Here is a 19,958-nt window from a genome sequence, read left to right on the forward strand (position 1 = left end):
GGAAAAATTGCAGCAGCGGTTCCTAACCTTTTCGTTTTTTGTAGACTTTATCATAACCTTCATTTTGTGCTAATGAAGGTCCCTAACCTTTCATAAATATACACCCAAATCCATTTAGATAAAAACTGTCCAAAATACAGTCAGTTAATCGAAAAAATTCCTTGAACTATCTACTACAGCAATGATTTTATTAAATATTGATACCTTTTTGGATGATATTTTTGGAGGGTGTTTTAGAAGGTTTTATTGGAAGTTGATTCCTTGATTTTCCCAATCAATTGATAATGAATAGTTTCCGTCCAGATAGACCTCAAGTGCATATTTATGAAAGATTAGGAACATTCGCTGGCACAACATGAAAGTTAGGATAAAGTCCGCAAAAAATGAAAAGATTAAAGACCATTGCTACAATTTTCCCATTATATTAGGAGAAGACCAAGAACACTTCTCTACCAACAACCATTGCGTTTCACTTGCCTTTTGAAATGCAAGATTATTGATCAAATCACTATCTACTTTATCTCATGCTCAATAGGCAATATAGCTAATTCATTCAAATCTTTCTCAGGACATAACTGATCTCAAATATGGCTTTATCAAGTTTAATTTTGAAAAACTCCTCCACATAATTGCATGTGGGATCTTATAAGTGCCTAATTTTCTTTAAGCAAGTCATTAGTAACATAGTCGTTTGGGTTAGATAATATGTTGACTTCCAGACCCAAATGAAATTTTCATCTCAAATTCCAATGCCTAATCCGCTTCCAATTCATTGAACACCAACTTCATCCGTGAAAAGTATGCTATAAACAGCATGAAAACCACAAGCTCACAAAACGAAAATAAAAAACCACAGGTAAGTCGTCCCTTACATAGCCTTCTTGCTATCAGAATGTGAAAATTACCGATCCAGTGATTGTAGTTGGCTTCGAAGGCTCTGGTTTTCCTCAAGCAAGTGATCGTATTCCATAAGAAAACCCTCTGATTGTTTTTTCAAAGCTAGAACATGGGCTTCTGCATTGCTTGCCTCTTCAGTCTTTTCCTCAAGTTCTGACTGAAGCTGCTTGATCCTTGCCCGCAATGGGGCCATCTCTTCTTCCAAGGCTTTTATTTCTTCAGAAACTGGAGTCTTGCCATCCTCAAAAGGTTGGTTTTGTTTCTTTGCAGCTTCCATGGTCTTCCTCCTTATGCGAAGTTCTCGGATATAATGATGTAACTTGTCGATCATGAATGCAAGGAATAGAGAAAATCCTGCGTGAAATTTAATTCAATTAAACATGATATCATCAAAAGAACTGACTGTAAACCTGCAATCAAAAAATGTTGAAGCAAGAGACAACGCTTTAAATGTGACCATTGACCATGGCCTTTATTGCAGGAAATATCATAAATTTCTTCAAAATGGAGACGCCATATCAAACTCCACCTTCCAAATTCTGGTAACTATTATGAAGAGTTTTAATTGGCATTACATGACGAATTTATGTTTGTTAATAAATAATGATGATAATAATCAAAGTGGCATCATCTTAAAATCAGATGACAATACGAACAAATAAAATGTGTCCCGTGCATGAGTAGAACCATTTAGCCCCTATTTGATGGCTATTAATTGACAAAAACAAAGTTTTGAATAGTGAATTTTTGGAGAATTTGTGATTAAAAAGTAGGAAAAAGTTTTGGATTTATATGTAGAACATTTTATTGTGTGAACGTGATTGAAAATGAGTATGTAAAAACAAGAATTTTGAAATAAAGGATGTCAAGCAAGGGCTTAACTGGTTCGGAATTCTCCATTGTATATCATTTTTATAACTAGGGAGGGAATAAAGACGCAATGTGAGGCTCATATGACAAAATAAGATGATAGTTGAAAACTAGAGTGAAGAAAAGGCTGAGATTGCAAGAAACATCTCCTATAAAACTTCACAAAATAATTCTCAGCAGTTCGATGAATCATTCTGCAAAATGTTTGACATTGATGTCTTGGTCCACATCAGCTTGAGGTACATTGCATGACATCTAAGAGTAATCAATCTACAAGTCAATACATTATTACAAGCAGACTACAAAGTAACATGAGCACTTCAGGCGAAGTTAATTTAGGCAGAAAGACAACTTGGATGGCAGGGAACCTGCCCAAAAAGTTTGGTAAAATGCATCATTTTGTAAGGTATTCCTTGAAGTTACAAAATAAGGCTCCGGAGTGCCAATTTTTGAAAAGTTCCCGAGTCTAGAACTTCAGGAAAGTGTCAATGTAAATAAATATCACAGTGGAAAAGCAATATTTTATAGAAAAGGTCAGCCATGAAATATATGTGCATATTTCAGACTAAAGTGGCATCAAGTTCAAGCTCAGATGTTAATTGTTTAATTTTTATAAACGAGATTGTAATCATGTACTTTATAGAACATATTTTTCCCTCTTTCCAGGTATACGATCAAATAATATTGTGAAAACAATGGTTAACTAAAGAATTGGGACGGAACACAGAAATGAAAGCCTTCATTCTCAGCTCCCACATTGATTAGATGGAAATTTTCCTTCTCAAAGTGAAATCTAGACACTGAGGTTCGCTTTTGAAATCAGGATTGGCATTAAGGGTCCGACATGTGACAGTAGTTAGGCCATTAAAGAATGATCTGCGTGTTAAAGGCAAATGAAGTATGGAAGTTCAAAAAGTTTCTGAAATGTGTGTTCTGAGCATAATTTGGAGCATGAATCGATTGGTGTTGGGGAATATTATCTATATAAATCATTCTCATACTCTAAGATTCAGGCTTTCTCGATTATTTGCTGCTTTGTATCAGGAATTAGGCAGCCGACAAAATACTTTGAGCCAATATTTCCGGCATCAAGTGAAAAGGACTGAATATTCATAAACCAAAATCCTTTGAAGATGAGAAGATTGTAACTGGAAATAAACTTAGATATTATTATTGCAAAAAATGTCGGGCATTCTGTATGTGTTTTCAACACAATGCTCGTTGCAATTAGCACCAAAATACACATATACTAGTCAACAGAAATGAAGAAGAGTATAACGGTCCACAACCCAAAAATCACACAGATTTTACAGTTACATTATGCTATATTCCTCAAAATACTTCAAGACATTATCATATATTTATTTAATCGGTACTATCAAGACACAAGGCAATTTTATTAATGTGGACCATTTTAACAAATACAGGTACTAGCACAAAACAATGGATATGTAGCTTGTGTCTAACTAATGAAGAACACTGCAGTGATTTATTTTTTATTTTTTGTTTTAAAAAGACTCCACATCACAAATTCTCAGCAAAATTTTCAGCCTTTTATTTTATTTTTATTTTTTTTAAAAGGAGAATTCTTGCGATAAATAGCCCGTTGGAAGACAAAATTGAAAGAAATACACGCGAAACTAGACTAAAGTTTAAAATTTCAAAATAGACGATTGACGTGGTACCGAGTTAAGGCAAAAAGATCTGGCTGAAATCTTATCACCGCTCATTCATCAGAAATTGAGCACTCAAACGTTCGATAAAAAATTAAATCCAGTCTGTAAGTGTACCGAAGTGTTGAGAAGCGATTTAAATGGTCATCACTCCTTTCTAACAAGTTAAGATTTTACACTAGATGATTACCATACCCATGAGCGAAGCTTCGAGGAGGTGCTTAGCCAAGAGAATCTGTTCAGTGGGGTTAATATCACCATCTTCCATCCAATGCCTGTGGATAGCCACCACATTGTACAAATTGGACATCATCACCACGAAGACTGTAGCGGCAACAGTCTTCACCACGATTGGGCCGCGGCCCCGCTTGACCCGATCTATGCACATTATCACCAGCTTCCTGAATGGCGTCTTGAACACGAAGGTCACGATCAACGCCATTTCGGTGAAAATCAGAGTAAACAATAACTGAATCATTGAAAAGGTGAGGATTTGATGCTGGAGATGGGTTTAGGGTATTACGATCGAAGAAGACTTTGATGAGTGAAATCGTACGAAGGAAATTTGGGTGTTAATTGTTTCATTGGCCATTGTACTTTACACAACGTCACAACTTCCCCACTGAACTTATAGATGCTTCCCAGTGGCCACCAAACTTAGGTCCATCTTACTAAAATGGCCACTGGATGGATTTCGTTTGTGATTCTTTCCACGTGGAGGACCGAAAGCTAAATTGGCTGTTAAAAATGAATAATTCTTTCAATAAAGCTATTGAAAAGGACTTGTAAACAAGGTAAAATAAAAAAAATAAAAAAAAAGGTTTTAAAAAAGGTGACATGGCATGTTGACTGCTTTATTGATGCAATACAACAACAGAAATGCTGTAAATTTTTACAGCCTTCTCACATAGGTGGGGCTCGCGATTAAAATAATCGTGGGCCCCACCTCTTATAAGTGAGTGAGCTGTCAAAATTGATATGTATGGTGTTATACATGTAGCAACTTTTATACAATAATGTCGCTATTTGAAGAAATTGAAGAACGAGCTGGAAAAAAATGATGTTTGGGTCTGTATGCAACAAAATAGGGCCTTCTCTCTCCACTTTTACAGTTGACCCAAAAAAACCCTAAAATGTATTTGTCCCTTTTTACCCACCATCTCCGTCATTAGTTTCTAGGTTCAAGCATAGCAAGCCGATAACAAAGAAAGCTACTGTTTTGAGGGCAAACAAAAACCTTGCTACGTTTGGCAATGGATTATTTTCATGATCTTATATTTTAGTTGAATAAATTTAGTGTGTGGTTTTGAACTTAACTCGTTATTCCATACAGAAAATTAAGGCTTCCCGTGAAGACTCTTCAACTTGAGCAACTGGTGATGGTGGGTTGCTCCGAAGAGCCATCAGTTGTCGCAAGCCAAAAGAAACTAGTGTTTAGCACACTCGAGGTTAGTTTTTAGTTTCTATATTTTGATTTGTTTCTTTCAGTAATCTTTCACTGAGAGTGAGTCTGGAATGTCAAACTCAATACTGTACGATACGATAGATAAATTCTAGAAACTTTGTTGTTGTCACAATCTACCTCACTAAATATGCTATAATATTAAGTATTGTAAACCACAATATCACCATTGTTACAAGCATGATTTCATTGTAATGAAGATCAATATTGAATGTAGTCATTTCACCATATTCATATTCATGGGGAATTCGATTTGAAGGTCTTGTTCTCTCGTTGTCATTGCTGGTTGTGAGTCCACAGTGGCCAAGGGTATGATGTTGTAAATTCACGTCAAAGTAGATGGAAAATGGTTTGCACAGACTTCTAGTCCATGTGGAAAAAAAAGATGTTATTCTTGGTAATACAACTCCTTTTTATACTCAAAATAGCATTTGGATTTCTATTTATTTATTTTTGGCATTTAAATCTCAAATGAAAACCGACATGTTCTACTATAAGAAAAAATGGATAACAACTGATTTCATATATGAAAACCATCGCGACAACGTTTCTGTATTGGAATTCTTTTTCAGATAGGAATTAAACTAAAAACAAATATTAGCTAATTATTTCTCAATAGGCTTTATCAGCATCTTATAAATAACTGCAGATGGGATGCACCTTGCATGGGGACTACAATGGGAGCTCAGAGCAGTCTACCTCCAAATCCTCCATCAGCTCCTCCACCAAATCCAGTATCCATCCCTCCGCCACCACCAAACCCTCCACCAGTTCCTCCATTGCCACTGGACCCAATCCCACTTCCTCCGGCTCCAGCCCCGTTGCCTAATCCACCACCTAATCCTTTGCCAAGGTCACCAGCACCAGAACCAGCACCGAAGCCAGACCCTCCACCAAACCCTGCTCCCACACCCCCCATGCCAGCTCCTCTGCCAGCCCTGAACCTACCACCAAAAGCCCCACGATAAGGAGGAAAGTGTTGGTGAAAGAATGTCGTCTGCTCATCCGCTGCTTTCTTCTCCATTGAAAGGGTCCTTGCACTGATAGTGCAAGCAAATGCAGAAATGACAGCCAAAAGGAGAATCTTGGATGCCATTTTTAGTGTTGGAGAGAACTGTGAATGAGAATATTAGTGTACGAGGGAAAGATTATATAGACGCTGAAAATCAGTAAACTTTGAGTTCGTTCAGGAAAGCGATCATCTAAAACCTGTGTTGGGATTACAGGTCAACTGCAAATGTGCCAAAAATGGTATTGCTCCGAAGAGCCATCAGTTGTCGCAAGCCAAAAGAAACTAGTGTTTAGCACACTCGAGGTTAGTTTTTAGTTTCTATATTTTGATTTGTTTCTTTCAGTAATCTTTCACTGAGAGTGAGTCTGGAATGTCAATCTTGATGATCAACCTAATTCTGGCCTAAAGCAAAACTCAACTGGTAACGAGAAATTAAAATTCCAAATTGAATTAAACTCATTTAAGTTTTATCTTGCAAATCTTCCTTATTCTTCCCCCTTTATGGTGAAAACGTACTCATAATTATGTACAATCAACATTATCAAACGATCAAGGTATCTTCATCTGCTAAATGCTGAGGCTATTTTTCGTAACAAAGATGACTGATTAATGTGGATTCTCGAGAATCAATATGACATTGAATTCCATAAAGTTCAAGTTATCAATTTGATTCAATGGGAGGATTGGTGTTCTCATATGAACCTCCATCTTGCCAGGTATGTTATGTGTTAAATTCCACATTGCTTGGACTGAACCACATTTCTTAACAATCATGATGTTTTAAAATGGAACACCTTACATGAATCGATCAATTTTGTTTATTGTAAATTGAAAGAGAAACCAAATCTGGCATGATTTGCATTCTTAGTAGAGTAATTAGCACAGAACGTCATTACCTTTCAATTTTATTGTAAAAAACGTCCATATATTTCATTTTTTTGGTATTTTCGCCCCTACTTTCATATTTTATTGCGACAATCATTATTTTCATCCAATTTTTCAACAAAAAAGATAAAATGACAAATATACCCTCCCATTTAAATAAAAATAAAAATAAAAAATTTAAAGAACAAATTGCAATCACACTCCCAAACTATTTTAAAAAGTGTAAATGAGTCCAAATAAATTATTAAAAGAATAATTAACGCAAATGATCCATATTTTTCAATATTATTATACAAAACATTCATATCTCTTACTTTGCTATTATTTCCACATTTCATTGTGAAAATCATTATTTTTATCCATTTTTTAAATTAAAAGCTGTAAAAAAACAAATATATCATTCACTTTAAATAAAATAGAAATAAAGAAAAAGTTTGCAACTACACTCCCAAATTTTTAAAAAGTATTTTCATTTTTAATTATTTATTTAAAGTTTATTTGTACTTTTTTGAAAGCTTTGAAAGTATAGTTGTAATTTGTTCTTTATTTTTCTTTTCTTTGTTTTTGTTTTATTTAAAGAAAGGGGCATATTTATCCTTTTACAACTTTTAATTAAGAAAATGGATTAAAATGATGATTTCCACAATTAAATGTGAAAATAAGGGTGAAAATGTCAAAAAAATAAAATGTATGTACATTTTGTACAATAATATTAAAAGATAGGAATATTTTGTACTAACTACCTTTTTAATAATTTATTTGGACTCATTTGTACTTTTTAAAATGTTTTCTTTTTTATTTTTATTTAAATAGGAAGATAAATTTGTCATTTTACATTATTTTTATTGAGAAATGGGATGAAAATGATGATTTCTGCAATAAAATGTGAAAGTAGAAGTGAAATTGCCAAAAAATTAAAAGGTGTCGACGTTTTACACAATAATATTAAAAGGTAAGGCCGTTTTGTGCTATTTATCCTTCTGAATAAATAAGTTCGTCCTTCTCCAACCTCTCGAACTTTTAGGGGCTGTTCTCTTCGTGTTTAAATTTTTAGTTTTGAGTTTTGAAATTCATTTTGGGTTTTGTATTTTGAGTGTCTGTTTTGAAATTGTTGAAAACATGTTCTTTTTGTCATTTTGAAAAAATGTTTCTTAAAACATGAAAATTGAAATCGCGTTCTTTTTTTTCCATTCATTTTCTCTTCTCCAGCCAAGGATATTTTCACCCCCTCCAACCGTCATCTTCTACCTCGCAAATCGACCATCAACCACCACATAGACCACCAGATCCCAACATCACTAGAACCCCATCACCTCTCCCTAGTGGCAGAGCCCCACTTAGCCAAAACAATTGACCCATGGCTGGACAAGATTCTGGACGAAATTGGCCAAAACAATTGACCCATGGCTGGCAAAATTCGTCAAGTTTTGGGCAAAATTGGGGTTGACCCATGGCTGGACAAAGTGCGCCAGGTAAAGAGGAGTTCAATCCATGTGGTCCACAACCATGGGTCGACTGGACGGCTCCGAAATCTGCAACATTCGAATTCCGTTGAATGGGCTTCGCGACTGGTTTGTTTTCGGGTTTAATTCAGATTATTGAATTGTTCTTTGTGGTAAATTGGGGCCATGGTTGGGGTCGATTTGTGGTAGGCAATTGACCGCTGGTGGTGCGCGACCTTGGGTGTCGCTGGAGGTGGAGATTTCTGTAGAAAAGAGGTGTGCGACATTTGTTTTTTGGGCTGGATTTTTTGCTGCTTCCTGTTGATTTTTGGCTGGTGGTTGGTTGGAGATTGTAGAGGGGAATGGAGCGAGGCTGATGGTGGTTGGATTCGATGGTTTTGGCAGCCGGAAGGTGGTGATTTGTGACAATAACACTGGCAGTTGAGGAGAGAGAAAGGTTGAGGAGAAGGCCGTTTCCCAAAACGACAAAATGTCGTTTTGTATTTTCTTCACAATTTTTTTTTTCGTTTTCGAAAACAGGAAAGAGAACGTATTTTCACCGTTTTCAAAAATCGAAAACAGAAAACGGCAAAGAGAACACGCCCTTAATTTCGTGGTATTCAATCATATGATAGACTTTCTTCATTAACAGCTCGATTTAGACCCAAAAAAGGAAGCATAAAAATGACAAAAAGGGGAAGTTTTACTTTTTCTAAAAGATGGGAGTAAAACTTCATTCATCTCTACTAGCTAATAAGCATAGGGAACCTCAACTTTTTCTCTTTGTTTTCTTTAGAACAGTATGATCCCAGCAACTTTCAGTCATTCATAAAGTACAACATAACAAACAAATGCACTATAAATCAGTGGATACTTTGTCTAACAAAAGCTTAAATTATTCAGTTGTACCTTCAATTCTTTTCATGAAAGGAATAAGCTAAACCAACAAAAAACAACACAATAGAACACCATATGTATATCCTTATTGAAGGAACTTATTGGAATGCCGAAGAATCTCACAGTGCCTGCACCACTTGCTCGTGTCGAGTTCACTACCTGCCTCGTCTTTTTGCTTACCTTTTTGCTGCATCAATTATTATATTTTCGTTATCAGAACAAACTCACTAGCTAAATAAGATTGATAAGTCGAACTTTTCTTCCCAATGTTTTAAAAACCATCCCGGCATTAACCCTGAAAAGATAAGGGGTCGGTCCTTTTTTATACCAATGATTATTAGTTATTACATTATATGAGTATTTACTAAAACCATATATCATTGGGAAATGAGAAAGATGAGGACAACAGAGTACCAATAAAGCACAGAAATATTGCTTACCTTCCAGGAAATATACAATTCCCGTGACCTGCAAATATAGCCATAAAGGAAGACATACTTTAGACTGCAGAATGTGCACAAAACAATTGAAGCCACAAATTGCTAGGTATAATTTTTCATCGCAAAGTATATAATTTTAAAGCAATAAGTATGCATGCTCTAATAGATCAGAGATAGGACAAAATTTATTTAAATTATGTATCCAACTAATTGTAAATAAAACGTGCCAAAAAGCACATGTGGAGATAAATTAATGGTGTTGCAACCTAGTATGATCATCAAGCAAAGAGTTTACTTGGATCAGTTGTAGTGATCATGGCTGCACCCTTAAAGTCACAAGAACCAGGAGCCTTCTTTTCTTTCTGATAATAGCTATCAAATGCATAAGAAGCATGATTATTCACATTATTAGGTTGATAACAATTTCCCCCTGCCTGGATCTCTTCACAATTTGCCCTCCCCGGTCCACATGCCCAATCCAACGCTGTCTGCAACATCTTTGTATCAGTCCCATTGGTTGCTATACAATAAGTTTGATTCGTGGTATCATTTGCCAAGAATGAGCCACTCCCCAACACATGAAGCAAGTAAACAGGGGTCGAATTCCCATAAAAAAGCCCCCAATGTGCCTCCGAGATAGGAGGAGACCTCAAGTCCTCATTGAACAATTCATAAAGGTACACACTAGAAGTGAGTTCAGGGTGCAACGGCGTTCCACTTCGATCAAGAATGTGCTTAATCAAATTCGAGTTATACGTATTTGAATTATCAATTGTTGCATAAGGCTCCTTTGAATCTCCCTTTGTTGGCCACCCAGTTTCAGTAACAAGTACCCCTACATCAGTGACATTAAGATTCTTCATAGAAAAATACACAGAATCAATCATGGCATCGAGAACATTCGTGTAATGCAGCAAAGTATTGGAATCAACCATTTCTTTAGTGGGTGTTAAGGGTTTGAATAAAGAATTATCCAAAGGTACAACCCCATTATTCTGCATAAACACATAGTAAGGGTACAAGTTCATCATCAGAGGTGATTGGGTTCTTGACAAAAACTTCAACAACTGGGAAATAACAGGGCTTAAAGTTTGATTAAAATGTGCTTGGGAAGGTGGAAATGAGTCAAGAACAATGGAAAAAGAATTGGGACTTGAAATCTTGATTTGGGTATGCAAATTTGCAGCCACTAAAGCACTATAGAGAGACTCAATTGCTGGCATAAGCAAAGGAGCTGAACTTGGAATAGTGCTCAAGATCTCATCACCCACTGCCAAGGCGGTGATGAGTGTTTCCGGGTAGTACGCCGCCACATTGCGGCCAATCCAGGCGGCGGCGGTAGCGTTGGAGGACCCAATTGCAATAAGCTGGTTGTTGGGAACGCTTATAATGACTCTAATATGGGTTTTTGCCAGTGCCTTGAGAATTTTATCATCAGCATCGTACAGCCTTACATGTGTTATCTTTTGTAACTGCAGAAAAGAAGCCAATTCTTCTGGTGAAAGCACGTCGGAAAAATCTGTGCCTACGTTCACTCCCACATATGGCTCATCTTTGCCTTGTTCAACCTTAACCACTGCAAGAAAGTACAAGAAAACATGACATAAGCGGGGGGGAAAATAAATAAATAAAATAAAACCACTTTTTAAGCTCGATTAAACGTCCTTACATGAAATCATCGAAAGGGGGATCATTACCTGTGGAGAGTGGTGAGGGCAGGAGGATGAGGAGAAAGAAGAGGACCATGAGCTTTGGATTTTCCATTAAAAAATGGCATTGGAGTTTTCTTGAAGTTGAATATTACATTATACGAAATTCTTGCATAGTTTGACAAGAGAAAGAAAGGGAAACATTAAAGAAAGTAACTTTTGTATAGATTTGCAGATTTTTTGGATTTTGAATGTTGTTCCAAAAATTATAATGGGCATTTGGACCGACAATAAATTCTTCTTTAACATGATGGTTCTGATACAAAAGGTATGTGTAAAATAATTCGCTAAGGCCAAAAAGAAAAAGAAGATATAAGTGGGTAAATAGTTTCCTGAAGTTATGGTAGTGCGGTGGGACTAGTTTTATGTGGCTCTTCTGAGAATAGTTCTACAATTCCAAGGATGGATCCCAGAGACCAACTTTGGTCATAATTACATGACATTGATGCCCTTTTATGTTTGATAGAGCTTTGATATATTTTTTTTTTTATCAATTAATCAAACTTCAATTTTAATTATTATTTTATGGGGAAGCGGATTAGATACCCTGGTAGTCCATGTCGTAAACGATGAGTGTTCGCCCTTGGTCTATGCGGATCAAGGGCCTAGCTAACCCATGAAACACTCTGTCTGGGAGCACATTATAGTAATTTGTTCTAATCCAAACCACAAACAAAGACAAGAATAATCAGATTCACTAAAGGACTCGATTCAATAATTCATTTTGGTTATTTCCTTATTCTCGCCGATCTTACTATTAGTGTTTTCTTGTAAACTATAATTCTTATCGATTATTCAATCATTATTTATACCAACTTTTATAAAAATATGCCAAAACTTTTATAAAATATTTTGTCAAACCGGTAAAAACTAATAAGTAACATGCAAAAGGTAAATTGTCAATATTTAACGGTAAATACACTTTGCCCTTCTTTATTGAGAATTAAAATCAGTTTTTAAATATATTTGAATAAAAGTTGATGAAATAATGATTGAAAAGTTGTGAATCTCACCAAGATAGTACCGAGGACATTTTTTTTTTTAAATATTGGGTTGATACATGCATTTTTTTTTTTCCACTAAAAACATTTGCGACTTGGGTAGGCTTGGGCTGTCCTACATCTTTGAGGCCTCATGTAATGTGTAGTTAAAATTAATTGTAGACTTTGATTTATATTGAAATTTTAATTTTAATTTCCATCAAATAAAACTTAAATGAGTAATGTTATTCAGCACCAATAGTGTTGAACACCCTTTTAGGTTGTGATTGTATGATATTGGATGATAAATATAATATCACATTATTTATTTAATTAAACCTATTAAATATGTTCACCTAAACTGATATTTTAGTACTACTGATGTTAAATAACATTATTCTTAAACTTTGCCAAATATCTAGTATGTACCCCCAAGTCCAATTGAAGCAAAATTCTTGGGCTCCGAGGATGTGGCTTTGAATACTTGAATTTTGATGCATGAACGTTTGATTAATTATAAATTTCTTGCGAATTACTCCAAAAAGGATGATTTGTCAAACACTTCTATTTCTTAATTAATTGATTGGGAAAATTGTACCATGGTCCTCAATCATTTTGAGTAACAAGTTAGTCCTCAATTTTTTAAAAAGAGCGATTTGGTAATTAATATTTTATTATATTTATACAATTAGGGTGGAACGTGGCCTAGCTCAGTTCTCTAAAGATCTAGATAGATTCCCAATTCTAAAAATGGAACTAACGATTCAATTCTAGCGTAGGTACTAAATTGGAACCAAATGAATATATTTCGATACGATATGATTATCTCATTTGTTCCAACTTAATACATGCTTCATGTTTGTTTATTTAGCTTAAAATATATAAAAAATAGTTTCTTATTCTTAAAGTGGCTTTTGACTTTTTAAAATGTGTCAAATGAGTGTCCTTAAAAGTTAAATCTTCCAAATGGATGTGTGCGAAGCTTAACTTAATAACCTCCAAATTGGGAGAAGACGAGTATCAGGGTTAAGTGGGTGAGCTTTGCCTGTCTCCATTAAATCAAGATGGAAAAAATCATGACATGTTTAATTTAGAACTTGTTTAGGAGTGATTTTTTCCCCAAAAAAAATATTTTTTTAATCGTTATTTTACTATTTCGGCTGTCATATGTGACTTATTCTCTCATAGGTAGATTCCACTTTTCTCCTAACAGTCAAAAAATCAATTCTCAAAATCACTCTCAAATAGGCTCTTAGACTCCCAAACATTTTGAACCAAAACCCACCATTTCTTGAGCCTCATACAATGTGTGAATAATATGGTTCCTAAAATTTTTGGTAATTCTAAAAAAAATTTGTTGCTCTTATATGTCTAATTTCACGAACACAATTTTTTTGACATGGGTTGGTACTAAAAATCTAAAGTGAGGATTTAACAATTTTCCTTATTGAAGATTGAAGGTACAATTAAAATGAAATATTAGGAGTCAACTTTTATCTGAGCGATTTGTACGGAGCTATGATGCAATTTTCTCAAATAGAAAACAGATTTCCATTTTTACAAGAATTACATACAAACATGAACATCCCATCAATGACCGTAAAGAAACCAAAAGAGAGAAGAAATGAGTTTTCTTGCGGGAAGATTAGCAAGCACAGAGGGCGCCTATTTCTTACAAGAATCCAAACAAGCCGTGACCCGTCTCCTCCAACACCCAAAGAACGCCTCTGCGATCATTAAACCGGCAAATTCAAATACAAATACAGTTCTCGTTGACAACATTAAACCGTCAACGACAGCTGATGTTCTTCCAGAAGTTTTGAGGCACTCACTGCCTTCCAAGATTTTCCTTTCACCAATATCATCGTCCTCGGAAAATTCTTCCATTTCTAAGGCCTCCAAATGGGCTCTTCATTCTGAAAACAAAAATGTGTCAAATGTGTCATCTGATGCTCTTAATCCCCTTAGGGCTTATGTTTCCCTGCCCCAGGTCACTTTTGGCCCCAAAAGGTTCTTCCTTTCTACCCTATTCTGTACTTCTTAATATCTTATTGTTTCCACTGTTATTTGTGATTGGGAATTTGGGTTTACATGCTTCAATTCTCGTAGTAAAATATTATATGCTTATTTTGTGTGTGTGTGTGTGTGTGTGTGTGTGTGTGTGTTCCTTGAGTAATTATAGGGACTATAGGAAAAATCAAGATTTCGTGAATCTGTGTATTAAGATACATTTAATCTGTTTACAGTTTGAGTTGTTATGTTTAGGATTCAAGCGAACCAACAGAAAATTAAAAAGTTTTAGGTTTCAATTGAGGCGATATGTCTATTCTTTGGTCAAAAGAACTGGTAACCAGATGGATGTAAAATACCATGGTTTGGAATTTTAAGGTAAATACAGTATTCGATTTTGTCATTGTGACAAATCATTATTGCTTAGTTCCTAGATTTGGCTAATTTTCTTGATAATTTCTTCTGTAGCTATGGTAATTTCCTTTCATAAATAACTCTCTCATATAGCCATGTGGTAGGATTAATGACTGCATATTTATTTATCGAGGATTGCTAATTTGTTTAGTTTGGTTTTCAAATGTCTCGACTCGAAGAGTTTGAATAATGGGATAATGTGGTTTCTTTATCTGCAGTAGGCAGTTCATAGCCTTAATAATGACTTTAGAAATGTGTTTGTACATCTTGATGTAAGAGAACATGATTTTATTGTTGATTTATCGGAGAACTTCTATAAAATTGTTGTGTTGATTTTGGTGATATTCAGGTGGCAGTTACCTAATTCAGAGAACTCGGTTTTAGCCTCGACTGCTAATGATTTGCGGAGTGACAAATACACCCCTATCAACCCTGAAAAGCTGAAGGCTGCTGCAGCCGGGCTATCTCAAAGTAGGACTTGGTTTTTATCATATAAGATTTGTTGGTTTCAAATTAATCAAGTAATGTCATGATTAATTGGGACAAAAAATTATGTCAACTCTATTATATCATATAATCTCAGCTTATGGCTTCATTTAAGCTAAACCTCTTGCCTAAAGTTATATTCTTTCCCTTAATTTCTCTCTGTCTTCTGTCAATTCTCAAATACAGAACTAAACATTGAAATGACTGCAAGTTCTAGAACTTCCTCATTGTATTTTAAAGTTAAATCTGCATGCATTTGGTTCATTTCTCTGATCTGTTTGTTCAGAAAAAATTTAGGGCTCAGAGAGCGGTGATTTTTAGTTAGCAGTTTCTTGAAAGGATTTAGTAATGGAACAAAGCGCATTTTATCTACAATTATATGGTCAATAAGTTCCTTGAGGGCAATCTTGAGAAAACTCAAGGTTCGCTTAATAAATATATGACATTCAGTTAGAAAATCAAATTATATATTATTTCAGCACACACTTAGACGTGCTCCTCTTATATCCTACTTTTTGCTGTTGGTGGCATATGATAATTTTCTCTTTTGCACCATTTCTTATGATTCAAGTCTTTGTAGAATCATCATCTTCAGAAATTGAACAGATTTCCTTATCTAGTGAAACTCTTCTTCATGATTGCTTATTTCCCGTCTTCACTTCACATTGCAGTTGGATCAGCATTTGCTGTTGCTACTGCTATTGTCTTTGGCGGTGCCACCTTGATGTTTGGGCTAGTAGCATCCAAATTGGAGTTGCATAATGTAAGTATATCTGTAAGATGGTGATGGCATAGATGTAAAATGGGTTGATTAGATCGGTGATGTACATTAACAAATTTATAATTTCCTCATAAGTCATAGTTTCTGCTAGCTTATACTTAGCTTGGTTTATTTTCTATCGTGACATGTTTTTTGTTTTCCTTTTATTATTCTTTTCTTTCTGGCAGGCTGATGACATTCGGACTAAGGGGAAGGACTTTGTTCAACCAAGGATGGAAATGATTAGAGAGCAACTAGGTCCCTTGAGAACTTGGGTATGTTACCCCAATATTTACGCCAGGATATTTAACTTGAAAGTATCTGTAATTTTGTTTTTACACTAAATATGACCTAATCACAGGCCGAAGACATGACGAAGAAATGGCATTTGGAAAGGGAAGAATCTTTTAAAGAAAAGCCTCTTGTAAAGGAGCTCTCAAGGATGCTGGGTGCCAAGACCTCGAACTGAATATCTTGTAATATTATTGCAACTCTTCATATAATAATAATATAGAGTTTGATGGACATTTTTTATGCTGCACCCGAAGAAGTGTTTTGGGGAGAAAATAATAATTGGTGATTGACTTGTGTTTTCTGTTAAATTAACTGTCATGTAATTGTACTGGGAGCATCTGTGAAATTTTCTGAAGGTGTTAAAATAGCAAATGCAGCATTTTGTATAATAGATTGTAGTACATATATGCCTCTTCAAAATTTAGAACTCTGGGCAACCCTCTTCGAATCCTGTGTGGAGAATGAATATTTTCTTTATGGGTTTGGATAGTATTCAGTTGCTTTGGTCTCGTATTCTTGAGGATATGTAGTCCGATTTCTTTCGTGTATGCATTATGTTTATTACCCTATCTATGTTTCTTCTATATGGGTGCATGAGGGTCTTATTCTTCTAAATATAGGCAACATCTTCGTGTTCATGGTTTGTTCTTGTGTAGTGCAGTCATTAAAATAATCACTAGTACATATTCGTATTATTCAGAAATCAGAAATGGACCAAAATTCTGCTGATACAGGCTCTCCATTGGAATGAAACAAAAAATAATTGATTATCTTAAAGAATAGCCGAAACCCAACTCATTCACATATCAATTATAAGTAAAAGAGGCTGGAACGAAGTTGGCTAATCTCTGAAAGTTGAAATTAATCAACTTATTACAGAGAGAGTCTTGTTCCAACAGGGAAGTAAGAGACTGGAATTGCTGCACTTTTCGCCTTCTTTGTTTTCTTCTCTTGCACTTCGGTTTGGGCACTACTAACTTCATCTTGTTCACACGCTGCAACCCTCTTTGAATCCAAAAAGCAAACAAGAACATTAAAAAAGAAGGTCATGATTTTTCGTTCTTGAGATACGGTGTACGTAGTGAGTTAAGAAGTTCAAGAAATATAAGGATTGGTAAATTGAGAAATATATATTGTTTGGCAAAACAATGCTTGTCTTTCAAGTTTCTGAAGATTGTTGGAGGAATTTTGTGAATAGTGACGGCAAAGAAAACACAAACAAGAAGAAGAAGAAAGTAGGGACAAAGTCGAGGCAAGAGTTATATTTTTTGTCCTTAAGTCGAATTTGCCCCGCAACGGTGCCTACGGATTTCGGCAATCGACTCCCAAGATACAACGGCTACACTTGTGTTTGTAGCACTCCAAAACACAAGTACAATGAACCAAATTTAGGCTTATGTATTCCAATGATGAAATGAAGGAAAATCAAAATAAATGAAATGATTTTGATTTTACATAGAAGAGAGGATGAGAGATGTTTTGCATATCAAAATTGTGAGGAATAGGACACCCAAAGGGTCCTATTTATAGACCATGAAAGGGTGTGGACGAAATGGTTGAGGTCAAACCATGCACCCTTTCCAAACAATGCACCTTTATGAAAAGGTGTCTATTCACTGATTTTCATCCTTTTTCGTAAATTCTCATTTATCCGATATTGGTTTTCGAAATGCCAAATATACCCTTCAATACATGCAGAGAAAAATCAAAATTCTTTTTCGGGGGCGTTGCCCCCTCGATCCCCGCGACCTGATCGGGCAGGTCGATCCCCGTTTGTACGCCCCGAAGCGGCGAAGTGGCAAACAATTTTGCCTAAACGGATTGAGTCAAGTTTTTGAGTATTTGGCCGAAGTCGATACAAAGTCACTTTAATCGATTTTCAATTCTCGATTTATTTAACCAATATCCAACAAAGATTTCATTGAATCTTTCCCAATTTATGGTTTCAAAACACGCACGATTTCTTGATTCCCACGTCCTGCAATTTTTAATGAGAAAGTGATGGAGAAGCTCCTGCAAGCTTTGAAATGGGCTGAATCTGGACTTGCAGGAAACATTAGTTATTAGTATAGCCCAAAAAGTGACAGGTGAAAGGGTTTCGAAACTAACAATACTTGTCCTAAAAAGAATATTCGAGAATGGCTTCAAGAAACTGAAAGTCCCCGAGCCTTTCTTTGACTGCTTCTTTATTAGTAAGCAGTAAACTACGACAGATTATCTTTGTCAAAATGTAGACAATAACATTGTCGATAATCTAAAATCTGACTGGCAGCTGATGACCCCAGATCTTGCAATCCCGAACTCGATCCATGAACCCCGAACACTTCACATGAACCCCAACCTTGGCATCACCCAAAACTACCAAATCAAGGTCGGGTTTGCATGTCAACTCGCCAGTCCTCCTTAACGACCTACGAGTGCACTAATTTTACTTAAACTACAATCCTTACCCTATTCGACTCCTTCTTCGACTCAAACAACGGCTGAACACCTGGAATGAAACACTAACTCCTTATCCTACGATGATAAGGATCACACATGGTTAGGACTTATCATCAACACCTATAAATACATAACCCGGACTCATTTTTTAGGTACGTCTTTCATTCTTTTCAATTTATAGTCTCATATACTAAATTCCCTTTCTGACTTAAGCATTGGAGGGACGACGAGCATACACCTCGTTGCCTTTGTTTTAGGTATTCAAAGAGCGTTCGTTTTAACTTAAACTCACCCAAGTTTGGAGTTCAATCATTAGGCTCGAGATCTTTCAGGTACTATTTTTTGGTAGCATCAGCAGCCTACATCATTTTGAATTCAATTTTCTCAAGGGGTAAAAAATACTAAAGGTCGTCTAACTTCAAAAAGAGTTATATTTTGATCATCTAACTTTTTTGTTCCAAACTTGATTCAATTTTATTTCAATTTTGATGTTTTTTCTTTTATTTTTTATTTTTTAAATGGTTGTCTCGACAACTATATGAGGAAAAGAAAGGAAGTACTTCAGAAACGGTCACTCAAGTTTGTGCGAAAATTCAATTTGGTCCTTGAAATTATTCTTCTTACTCATTTTAGTCACTATAGTTAATTAAAGTAATACTATTCGCTATTGGAGTATTTTTTGACTCATTTAGTCACTAGTGTTAATCACTTTGTAATCGAAAATAATGCTAATTCGATATGATGACTATCAAATGTTTACGTATGCAGTTTTAAGTGAAGGTATCTTGCAAGTTTGCTACCTTCCATATGAATGCTAGTTTTGATAGGAATACATGTTATGCAATCTCTAAGTGAAGGTAACTTACGAGTTTGCAAAAGATGTATGATGAATTTGAGTTGGAAAGTGTTGTGTGTACTACATTTGTGTCATGCTTCATTTTGTCGTTTTCACCATTTTTTAATTGGATTTTCTACTTGTACACTCAGGTGTACACATTGGATGACATAATATTAGCACAAGTCCACCAACCAAGGACGTACACTAGAGTATACATGTAGCAAGTCCTTTCCAATTATCGCAGCATTGAAAGACACAAATTGTTCCGCAATATGTCACACTTGGTTGAATCCCTGAAGTGTGAACATTTCACTGTTGGCTTCTCCTCCGAGCATTTTTGTGCCTCAACATCCTCAGCCTTCATTTTTTCCATCTATTCCCCCCATTCGGCCTCAATCATCGCCTTAGCTGCCCCAACAATGCGTTCTTCAATTTTAAACCTCAATA

At 35.5% G+C, this 19,958-nt stretch overlaps 4 protein-coding genes across 5 annotated transcripts; 1 reads left to right on the forward strand and 3 right to left on the reverse strand.

The window, feature by feature from the left end:
* Positions 1–724: 724 nt before the first annotated feature.
* Positions 725–4,025, reverse strand: LOC111389589 (B-cell receptor-associated protein 31-like). Its single transcript, XM_023014515.1, has 2 exons — positions 3,636–4,025; positions 725–1,251 (listed from the first exon to the last, which is right to left on the reverse strand). Exons 1-2 carry the CDS (start codon positions 3,916–3,918, stop codon positions 902–904), a joined length of 633 nt encoding a protein of 210 aa, XP_022870283.1. The 5' UTR covers positions 3,919–4,025; the 3' UTR covers positions 725–901.
* Positions 4,026–5,587: 1,562 nt separating this feature from the next.
* Positions 5,588–5,998, reverse strand: LOC111389600 (glycine-rich protein 5-like). Its single transcript, XM_023014526.1, has one exon. The coding sequence runs from the start codon at positions 5,996–5,998 to the stop codon at positions 5,588–5,590; it is 411 nt and encodes a 136-aa protein (XP_022870294.1).
* A 3,009-nt stretch (positions 5,999–9,007) lies between these two features.
* On the reverse strand, positions 9,008–11,589 carry LOC111389590 (glucan endo-1,3-beta-glucosidase 1-like). 2 transcript variants are annotated; one of them, XM_023014517.1, is made up of 4 exons: positions 11,276–11,589; positions 9,845–11,154; positions 9,579–9,606; positions 9,008–9,325 (listed from the first exon to the last, which is right to left on the reverse strand). In XM_023014517.1, the coding sequence occupies exons 1-2, from the start codon at positions 11,340–11,342 to the stop codon at positions 9,857–9,859; spliced, it is 1,365 nt and encodes a 454-aa protein (XP_022870285.1). In that variant the 5' UTR covers positions 11,343–11,589; the 3' UTR covers positions 9,008–9,325; positions 9,579–9,606; positions 9,845–9,856. The 2 variants fall into 2 exon arrangements, with proteins under 2 accessions (XP_022870285.1, XP_022870284.1); XM_023014516.1 differs by having other exon boundaries at positions 9,874–11,154; positions 11,276–11,577.
* Positions 11,590–13,826: 2,237 nt separating this feature from the next.
* On the forward strand, positions 13,827–16,634 carry LOC111389593. Its single transcript, XM_023014521.1, has 5 exons — positions 13,827–14,277; positions 15,041–15,162; positions 15,849–15,940; positions 16,126–16,212; positions 16,299–16,634. The coding sequence occupies exons 1-5, from the start codon at positions 13,892–13,894 to the stop codon at positions 16,404–16,406; spliced, it is 795 nt and encodes a 264-aa protein (XP_022870289.1). The 5' UTR covers positions 13,827–13,891; the 3' UTR covers positions 16,407–16,634.
* Positions 16,635–19,958: the final 3,324 nt, after the last annotated feature.

This window comes from Olea europaea, unplaced genomic scaffold, assembly GCF_002742605.1.
Source record: "Olea europaea var. sylvestris unplaced genomic scaffold, O_europaea_v1 scaffold601, whole genome shotgun sequence".
NCBI lineage: Eukaryota > Viridiplantae > Streptophyta > Magnoliopsida > Lamiales > Oleaceae > Olea > Olea europaea.